The 10,566-nt window shown below is 45.5% G+C and overlaps 1 protein-coding gene across 1 annotated transcript; it reads left to right on the plus strand.

The window, feature by feature from the left end:
- The first annotated feature begins 2,831 nt into the window (after nt 1-2,831).
- LOC133014411 (globoside alpha-1,3-N-acetylgalactosaminyltransferase 1-like) lies at nt 2,832-9,494 on the plus strand. The gene is made up of 8 exons (XM_061081643.1): nt 2,832-3,040; nt 3,125-3,157; nt 3,252-3,296; nt 7,790-7,963; nt 8,058-8,190; nt 8,281-8,476; nt 8,728-8,947; nt 9,023-9,494. The coding sequence occupies exons 1-8, from the start codon at nt 2,982-2,984 to the stop codon at nt 9,162-9,164; spliced, it is 1,002 nt and encodes a 333-aa protein (XP_060937626.1). The 5' UTR covers nt 2,832-2,981; the 3' UTR covers nt 9,165-9,494.
- Nucleotides 9,495-10,566: the final 1,072 nt, after the last annotated feature.

Raw genomic sequence — 10,566 nt, forward strand, 5'->3', positions numbered from 1 at the left:
CCCCTCGTCCCCTCGTCGACTAGATGTCTCGTTCGACGGAGCCGGACATCACCACATGGCGGCCATCTTGCTAGGGGGCATCTCGCTCACCCATAACATTGTGTTGGTAAATAACCATAACTTGCTCAATTTTCCACCAATTTTGAAACGGTCTGGTTTGTTATAAACGTCAGAGATGTAGATATGACACTGTGTACTTATGAATAATTATGTTATTTTCTAAAAAATTTTAATTATTTATGCAGTGTCATAACTACATCTCTGACAATTATAACAAACCAGACCGTTTCAAAATCGGTTGAAAATTGAGTAAGTTATGGTTATTTACCACTACCAACACAATGTTATGGGTGAGCGAGCTGCCCCCTAGCAAGATGGCCGCCATGAGGTGACGTCCTGCTCCGTTGGCCGGCAACGCAGACGAGACATCTAGTCTTTATATATGTCTATGCCCTCGTCCACTCGTCCACTCCCAGACAACCAGGTCACACCTGAGCTTCACAGCATCACAACACTGATAACACTTCCTGCACCTCCGCTCCCTGTCCTCAGCTTAGAGGAGTGAATGTGGTGTGTGTGTGTGTGTGTGTGTACATGGCCCACATTCCTATCTGCATGTTTACGATGCCCCCCCTCCCCAACCCCAGCTGACATGACAGGTCACCGCGGCAACAGTCAACAGCTTGAGGGGCGGAGTCAGTGTTTACTGAGTAAATTGAAGCTCTGGTTTGAAGAATTGATAAATTAGTAATTCGCTGTAGATAAGACACCTCATGAGTGGGCGGAGCCTCGGTACCACACAGACTCCAGATGATGTCATCAGAGGAGGTGGAGACGTGTCGTCCATCTTTCTGATCCATGAAGCTGAGGAGAACACGACAGTGATCAGGATCCAGGAGCTGCTCTGACTCCAGCAGAAGTTCACTGATGTTTCCTTCTGTTCGTTTCTCTGCTCGACTCGAACGACTGAACACACAACAGACGACTGGACATTTGGATTCTGATGAACAGAAGGATTTTTCCTTATTCTCTGTTCACATTGATTGTTCAGGAATAGTTTTGACGCAGACGTCCAGGTGTCGACTCTCACTTCCTGTTTCTCACACACGTCAACGTCACATCAAGCCCAGAACGTCTCTGTGTGTTTTTCCACAGGACGAAGCTCAGGTCCGATCTGAGTCTGACTCACTGATCTGTTTCTCAACAACAACACAAAGTCAATGACCTCCACACTCAGGACGTTGTTGCACAACACACACTGTAAACATCAGCCACAGTATGTAAGTACACAGGAAGTTTAGGTTGAGTTGAGTTGACGATGGTGCAAGCTGGACACAAACACACACACACACACACACACACACACACACACTCACACTCACGCTTTAGTTTGCATTAGTTTGCAAAATTAAACAAAAACTCCAGGACAGATTATGATAAAAAAGCAGTGTGTACTGATTGGTTGTCTGGAAGGATTTAAGTTGTTTTCCACAAGTTTATGACTTTGTCAAAGTTTTCTAAATTTGAGCCCTTTGCTGACACCTAGTGGCCGGAGGTTGTGAGTCCTGGTTTCAGCTTGTCCATCCTCCACAGTATTACATTGCATTACATGTTATTTAGCTGAGGCTTTTGTCCAAAGCGACTTACATTTTTAGTACACTCAACATTTATGAGGGGCCATTTAGGGGAGAACACCCACACCGCCCCCCCCCCCCCAAAAGTGTGTTGGAAACACTATCTCAAGGGAATCTCCTCAAATTTGGTACAAATCACAAATGAACTGATTCTAATTTTTTGGTTGAAAGTCAAAGGTCAAGGCCACTGTGACCTCACAAGGCCTCGTGAACAAATGATCTGTTTCTCTCATTTCAACAAAAATGAACAGAATAGATGTGTGTGGTCAAAGGTCACGTCTCACGCCGAGAGACGATGACGCAATAACCTCTGACGTCCACACTCTGCTTTTTAAACCTTCACCCTTTTATTGTCAACAACCCAAGAATTAAAAAACATTTGAGAACAGATCCTTAAATTCTATGACATCAAAGTTTCTTTGAGAAAAAGTCCATGAGAGGAAAGTAACTGGTGCGTGATGCGTCTGCAGGAGACATGTTGGGTCTGCATCAGATAACCAGGCGGATACGAATCCAGACTTCACATGAACCTCGCAAAGCGCTTCTATTCTAAACACCAGAGAGGAAGTTCAATATCATCTGAGCATGACGGAGGTAACAACACACGGTGTAACCAGCAGGCTGTCCGCCAGCAGAGTGACCAAGGTGAGGTTGATGATCAGCCATGTTGGCCTGGGGAGAGAGACAGGGGGGGGGGGGTGGCAGTTATATCAGTCACTATCTTAAAAAACCCGAAGCAGAAAACCGACTCTGTACGATTTAAAGGGATAGGTCACTGAAAAATTTAGTAAGGTTTTCATTTTCAGGGTTTATTAAAGTGTTAATTTAAAATGACAGAAGGTGATGTGAAATTATAAAATCTAAAATTCAATGAGTTTATTTATTGTTTGATTGAATGATTAATAGTCTTTTCCTTATTTGTGTGTTTGGCCAAAGTCAAAATGTTTTTGTTCGATTTGTCACAGGAAGTTCAGTTTAAGTTTCGACAGAAAACGAAAACACGGGCAAATCAGGAAGTACACACACACATGTTTGTACTTCTATCTTAATAAGGACACTCATTGACATCATGCATCCTTAGCCCCCCCCCCCCTCTCTCTCTCTTTCTTTCTTCCCAAAAACCAACCTGAGGAGGAAGGAAACCTGAAACCTGATCTTAGCCAATGCCTGCTTTTGTCATTCTCGACTTCTCTTCTCTGTCAGTTAGAACCACAGGTTCGGCTGATCACCTCCAAACCAGATGGAACCAGGACAACACAGGAAGCACCCACTGCTGGACCTGGACTTATCGGACCTGATCTGGACTAAGGATTCTGAGCATCAGAACTATCCTGGTCTGACTCAGACATGAATTTGTTCATAATTAAAATTGGGGCAGTGATTCTAACGCTGGTTCTGCTGATGGGGTGAGTCTTGATTCTGATGCTATTGATACGAGTGATGACACTGACTGAACAGTTTAATGATTCTGTTTCTGTTTGAATCTACAGAATGTTGTTCAGCTCAGCCTTGCAGCCCGGCAGGTAACACACACACACGAATGTTCCTTGTTTTAGTATTAACTGATTTATTGATTAGTAATAAAATAATTATTGATATTGTGTTTTTGTTTTCTAGAGTTATAGATCCCGTTGGACAGAGTCGGATTTTACCTGCAAGCAGGTCAGTAACTCTTTCTCTGTTCAGTCCAACAGGCTGTTTGTGTCCTTCACACTTTTATTCTGCTTTAGTGATGTCAGCGGCCTGAACACTGTGTATATACACACACACACACACACACACACACACACACACACACACACACACACACACACACACACACACACACACACACAAACACACACACACACACACAATATTTGAAGCTAAAAATTTGTGACTTTTATTTTGTAAAATCTCTAAATTGATACAGTCAAAATTCTATTCATAAAAATGACAAAGGTAAGATGTTATATACTTCTTGTGAATATAATCCAATAAATGTATCTTTCAATTATGCATTTTGTATAGGCTCCATGTCAACAGTTTATTTTGGAAAGCGGATGTGTTCTATTACTCAGTTCCTGTTCTGGGCGGTTTGGATGCGTTTACCACAACTGTCAGTATATGAGTGCAGTAGAACTTCTGTGTCGGGGGGGGGGGGGTAATGATGCTGGTCTTCACAGGTGACTGACCTACACAAGCCTATAGCCGCCCCCCCACAAGAGATTGTGTGCTTGTGTGTGGATTAATGACATAATAAAAGATTGTGAAATTTCATCATGTGGGGGCAAAAATCAGGGATATTGAAAGTATGGGATGCATATTTAATAATTTAGAAAATTTTAGCCTGAAATTTCTGGTTGGGAAATTTTGTATGACGTCATGTCATGTGCATTTGAACTTCTGGGGTTTCATTCCACTGGACTACTTGGAGTCAGACAAAGTATTTTCTTTTTCTTTAATAAGCTTCTCTGCTAGATTACTATTGTATCTGCTGTCTTAGATTAAAAACTAGATTGATAGTTTGAACTGTTTGGCCTTACCTTGAATGGTATGAGATATGAGCTTGTTTGTCTATTGAATTTTGTTTATTGTTTTCAGTTTCACTCAAGTGACTGAGAGCTAAAAAGGGAACCAGCTGAGGTTAAAGTGCTTGGTTGATTCTTATTCCTATTCTGTTAAAGAGTAACTTCTATTTGACTTTTTAACTTTAGTTGTAGACTTGGGCCAGAAACAGTTTCTGGCAAAACTAGGAGCTTTAGTGTATCTCACTGATTAAAGGCACAGGTTCCTCTTGTGTTTGAGGTTGGCCCATCACTGGCCCATTAGCACCAGGTGCCTGGTTGCCTCCTGAGCAGGGGGCGTGGTCAGCACAGCTGTAGCCACTCATCGTCAACTCTGGTTAAAACCAGGAAATGTTTGGAGCGTTAGCTTCAGCATCTGTGAAAAGACTCCTCGTATGAAGACTCGGAGGATAAAGACAAAGGAGTCTTTCGTTGGAGGCTGGGGAGGAGGCTGAGTATAAAGCTGCATTTTTATTTTGAATATGTGTAAACTTTCTGTGCGAATTTCTACTCGTAGATACTATAGGCCTTGCACTCGGTCACACAGACACCGTAACCTTTCCTCTCTTATCTATCCCACCCGTTCCACACATACCCAACACCTTGTCACCGGGGGCCTGTGGAACTGCCAGTCAGCTACCCGCAAGGCAGACTTCATCTCGGGCTTTGCTACACAGCAATCGCTGGCCTTCCTTGCTCTCACTGAGACTTGGATCACACCGGACAACACCTCCACCCCAGCTGCTCTCTCCTCGGCCTTCTCCTTCACCCACACACCCAGACCCACTGGTAGGGGTGGTGGCACAGGTTTACTCATTTCCGCAAATGGTCCTCTTCTCTCTACTCGCTTCCACTTTTTACCCCAAAGTCTTTTGAATTTCATGCTGTGACAGTTACTCATCCGGTACAATTAACTATTGCTGTTCTCTACCGTCCACCATGTTCTTTGGGATATTTCTTGGAGGAATTAGACGTCTTCCTGTCAAACTTCCCAGAAAATGGCCCTGCACTGATCCTCCTGGGTGACTTTAACATCCAGACGGACAAGTCATCTGACCTTTTACTTTTACTGTCTTCTTTTGCTCTCTCACTCAGTCCTTCCCCTCCTACTCACAGAGCCGGTAACCACCTTGACTATACTTTCACCAGAAACTGTTCAACATCTAACCTCACTGTAACCCCACTTCATGTCTCTGACCACTTCTTTATCTCTTACTCTCTCCCACTATCTCAAAACGTCAACCCTACCACATCCACAGGGTCTGTACCTGTCCGTCGCAACATTCGTTCCCTCTCTCCTGCCTCTCTAGCATCCTGCGTTTTATCAGCTCTCCCTTCCACTGACTCCTTCTCACTCATGCATCCTAACTCTGCCACAGACATTCTAATCTGTCCTCCTCTCTTGACTCCCTCTGTCCTCTCACGTCACGACAGGTCCGCCACTCCTCCCCAGCTCCGTAGTTGTCTGACTCGGTGCGTGCCGACAGAGCCACTATGCGAGCATCAGAAAGGAAATGGCGGAAATCCCTTCAGGACCTGGGTATCTCAGGCTCTGCTCTCTCTCTCCCTGCTCTCATCCTACCTCAATGAACGCACTTATCGGGTAACGGAGAGGATCTGTTTCTGAACCTTGTCCTCTCACTACTGGGGTCCCTCAAGGTTCTGTCCTGGGTCCTCTCCTCTTTTCTTTGTACACCAACTCTCTCGGCTCTGTCATTCACTCGCATGGCTTTTCCTACCATAGCTATGCTGATGACACCCAACTAATCCTCTCTTTTCCTCAATCAGAAACACAGGTAGCAGCCCGAATCTCTGCCTGTCTGACTGACATCTCTCAGTGGATGACCGCTCACCTCCTGAAGATTAACCAGCCAACTCTCCCTTTCTGCCAACATTACTGCAACAACGCGGTCCTGTAGATTCATGCTATACAACATCCGGAGAATACGCCCCCTTCTCACTCAGAAGGCGGTGCAGGTCCAGGCCCTGGTCATCTAACGCCTAGACTACTGTAACTCCCTCCTGGCAGGTCGACCTGCTACTGCCATTCGACCTTTGCAGCTCATCCAGAATGCAGCAGCTCGACTGATTTTTAACCTAAATTCACTCACACTACTCCGCTCCTCCGCTCCCTACACTGGCTGCCAGTGGCTGCCCGCATCCGGTTCAAAACACTAGTACTCGCATACCATGCTGTGAACAGATCAGGTCCAGTTTACATCCAGGACATGGTCAAACACTACACACCAGCACGTTCACTCCGCTCTGCTTCGGCCAATCGGATCTGCTCCTTCACTGCGAGCTAAACACTCATCAAAATCACGACTGTTTGCTGTCCTAGCTCCTAAACGGTGGAATGAGCTCCCAATTGACATCCGGACATCTGAAAGTTTACACATCTTCAGCAGAAAACTAAAAACACACCTCTTCAGACTGTACCATGAATAAAAATTTTTTTTAAAAACTAACCACTTTTGAAACTAACACTTTGGTAGCACTAAAATGGCACTTACCAATAGCACTTTGTAGTTTTGCTTTATTTCGAAGAAATTGTACTGTCTTGATTCTTGTTGTTCTGGGTTTGTTCCCTCGGGGTTGAATTCACTTATTGTAAGTCGCTTTGGATAAAAGCGTCAGCTAAATGAAATGTAATGTAATGTAATGTCACCGTCACAAAAATAGAGGTAGCTGATTATTATAAGCAGTAGGCCTATATAGACCAGTAAGATATACTATGGGCTGCATTTTGAGTGCCAGCAGGGGGCAGAAATCCTATTTCAAATACATTTCACATGCTTTAGCGCTCAGCCCGACACAAAGATGTTGCCTATAATACAGCATTAAAGTAAAATGAATAATTTTACTTTAATGCTTTAACAAGCCAGGTACAAATACACCGAATCCCTGCTCATCACTTCTAACACATAAATACAATACTAAACTTGACTTAACACAGAAACGCTAGGCAGATTTCGTGGGGCACATCTGAAAGTGCCCCATCTCCCAATGTTAACTTTGGCCTGTGTGGTTCACGCTCATTGGTGTTTCCATGGCAACAGTCTTCAGCTTGCTCCGTCCAGACTATAATGCTTGTGAGTCAAGTTTATTCACACACACATTCACGCACGCTACTTTGCATATAAAATAAAATAAAATAAAATATATTTTGCCACAAAGTACAGATGTATTGAGCTTTCTGCACAACAGCGCCATCTGGATCTGGTGGGGCAGTGCACCACGTGCCTGTGATGTAGAAACGCCACTGATATCAACCTTACACCGTTTTAATTAGATTTTCAGTGTGTATTCCGGCCCAATTTGCCCGCAGTGAGCAGAAAAAAATAGAACAGACCCCGAAACCATCGCTGTAGATTGTAGACCGGCGCGACTCTACCCGGCGCTTCCCGGTACTTCACTCCCGGAGCGAACAGCCCAATGGATTAACACGGGCGCGGACCTGAGGCGTACAGCTTTTCGCGGCGCTTCTGCCTCCGGTGTGTCTCCGGGGTTAGAGGACGATGGTGTTGTTACTGCATTGGTTAACATTGCATGTATCACGTCATGATAAATCAGGCTCTTGTGGCGCCCTCTCCGCATTTTGCGCCCTAGGCCACCGCCTGTGGCGCCTACGCCAGGAGCCGCCCCTGGTCGTACTGACGTGCAGACGCTGACGCCCTGGTCGGCTCCGGTGGTTTGGGAGGGAACCTTCGACCCGGTTCTCCTCGACAGCCTCTACCAGGCGAAGAACATCACCATCGCAGCCACGGTGTTCGCCCAGGGAAAGTATGATGTCACAGTGTTTACTTGTCTACACCCCATGAACACAGAGTTTCTGATTTGACCTTTACCTGGAGGTGACTCCTCACCTACTCCACAGGTACATCAGGTTCCTGAAAAGGTTTCTGGAGACCATGGAGCAGCACTTCTTCACTGGTTTCAATGTGCATGTGTTCGTCTACACTGACCGGCCAAACGAGGTGCCCCAAGTCAAAATGTCCAGCGGCAGACAGGTAACGGAAGTGTGTTCCCAATAATGTGAGTCCAGGTCAGCTGGACTCTGTCCACCTGGTTTCTAAAAACAAGTTTTGCTCCACCTCCAGCGGACGGTGAAAACACTTCCCACCGTTAACCGTTGGCAGGATATCAGTGCTAGCAGGATGGTTCTGGTCCAGGCCCTAATAGAGGAGGAGCTTCGTGACTACGCCGACTTCATCTTCTGTCTGGATGTGGACTCCAAGTTCCACGGCCGATGGAGCACGGAGTCACTGGGAGAACGGGTCGCTGTGCTCCATCCAGGTCAGCAGAGAATCCTTTCTACTCTTAGTGTCAACATCATGGTTGAAGATCGTACTGGTGTGGTCCACTATAGAGGGACACTTACTGCTGTGTGGTGAAATCCCAGTTTTACTCAGTTGTGTGATAACAATGTCGGATGTGTTTAGATGAAGCTACGTGGAGCCACCAGGACCACTCAGCTCTACCATTCCAGAGGAAGTCTCACCTTAATATTTGGGTATGTTCCCATGTTTTCCAACTTGTGTCTGCAGGTTACTACAAAGTCGACCGCAGCGGATTCCCATATGAGCGACGGCCTATCTCCAAAGCCTACATGGCTCCTGGGGACGGGGACTTCTACTACTGTGGGGGGGCATTCGGAGGCAACCTGCAGGAAGTACACCTGCTTACCAAAACCTGCTCCACCAACTTTGGGGATGATGCTAAAAAAGGCATCGAGGCCGCCTGGCAGGAGGAGAGTCACATCAACAGGTGAGCAGAGTCACTGGAGCTGCATCGACCCTGGTTCATATTGTAATGACTGTTTCTCCTGTTCCGTGGTTTCAGGTATTTGTGGATCAACAAGCCCAGTAAGGTTCTGTCACCTGAGTACCTGTGGCAAGACTTTAAAGCCCGCGACCCTGAACTTCACATCATCAGGTTCTCTGGAGTTGTGAAGAACTACACAGAGATCCGACCGAATGTCTGAGAGAACCCAACCGCACCAGACGCACTTTGAAAGTCAGACATGTAGTCCAGCTCATTTCCTGTTTCGAGTCGAACAGCACTTTAAGTAAAAATGAGTAGATATAGTTGTCCGGATCTAGACCTGGTCTAGTTTGGCCTCTGCTGTCTTCTTTTGGTTAATACCTGTCAGTTCTCAGATACAAATACTGCCATCTTGTGGTGATGCACTGTTAAAAATCCAACTTTCCAACACAACCTTAACAGACGTCAAAATGACTCCATCTTGGAGCGAGGCAGTGATCTCCGTTATCTACAAAGAAGGAAAGGACAAACTGGAATGTGGATCTTATAGACCAGGGGTTCTCAAACTTTGCAAGCTGGGCCCCCCCAAAGCTGGTTAGTGGTAGTTGGGGTCCCCCCACCCCCCGCCACCGCTGCCCTCAACTACACCACCATATATAGATAGATAGAATATTGTTATTGATAGCCCTGACAGGTATTGCGTTGAGTTTAGCAGCTGCACTCTCTCCAATCATTATTCTACACATGTCTTGCGCGGCCGGCAAAATGAGTGTTTCAGCAACTGTATGGGGTTTGCCAAGCTTAGCAATTCTATGAGCAACTACACACGATGCCTCCAGACACTGCTTGGAGACAGTGCTATGCTTGGAGATGGTGGTTTGTTGTTGCTGGAGGCCATCTCGTTTACGTTTAAAGAAGTCCACCAGTCCGGGTGTTTGGTGTCGAGGTGCCTTTTTAATTTGCACGGCTTCATGCTGTCATTTGCCAGCACCTCGGCACACAACACACTGAGGACGTTGCTCAGTCGTGCCAGTGACGGTGAAACCAAACTGCAAATAGCTCTCGTCATATTTGCGAAGCTTTGGATTCTTCGCAACTGGCGCATCGGTTGCCTGACTTTTACGAATTAGAAACTTGTCTATAGAACATTGTGTTTGATGTTAATAAAGTTTTAATTGCAACGTTGTGGTCTTGTTAGTGTGTTTGTATGTGTGGCTGTGAGCGACTTGCACAAGAATAATGAATAAGGCTGTGCTAGGCAATGGTTCCTAACAAACGAACAGTACACAATGTAGACAGACACAGCACAAAATAGTTTTCAAGTGCTGGTGTTTTATTTGTTGCAACAAATATTAATTTTTTTTTACATTTTCTTTTTCTCCGTCTGTGACATCGCGCCCCCCTGGAGAGTGTTCGCACCCCCCCCCACACACACACACACACTTTGAGAACCACTGTTATAGACCAATCGTGGTGTTAAACGTTGACAACAAATAATACACAACCTTACTTGCTAAAAGACTGGAAAACATCCTTCCTCAACTTGTACATAATGACCAAACTGGATTTATCACACAGACAAACCCATGATAACATCAGGCAATCGTTGCACATATTAAATC

The sequence above is a fragment of the Limanda limanda genome, chromosome 11 (genome assembly GCF_963576545.1).
Source record: "Limanda limanda chromosome 11, fLimLim1.1, whole genome shotgun sequence".
Taxonomy (NCBI): Eukaryota; Metazoa; Chordata; class Actinopteri; order Pleuronectiformes; family Pleuronectidae; genus Limanda; species Limanda limanda.

What these genes read in the sequence shown, in the direction of transcription:
- LOC133014411 (XM_061081643.1), top strand. Translation starts at nt 2,982, where the DNA reads ATGAATTTGTTCATAATTAAAATTGGGGCAGTGATTCTAACGCTGGTT. An exon ending in ACGCTGGTTCTGCTGATGGG is followed by an intron (nt 3,041 to 3,124) that starts GTGAGTCTTGAT and finishes TTGAATCTACAG; the next exon opens with AATGTTGTTCAGCTCAGCCT. An exon ending in AAATGTCCAGCGGCAGACAG is followed by an intron (nt 8,191 to 8,280) that starts GTAACGGAAGTG and finishes CTCCACCTCCAG; the next exon opens with CGGACGGTGAAAACACTTCC.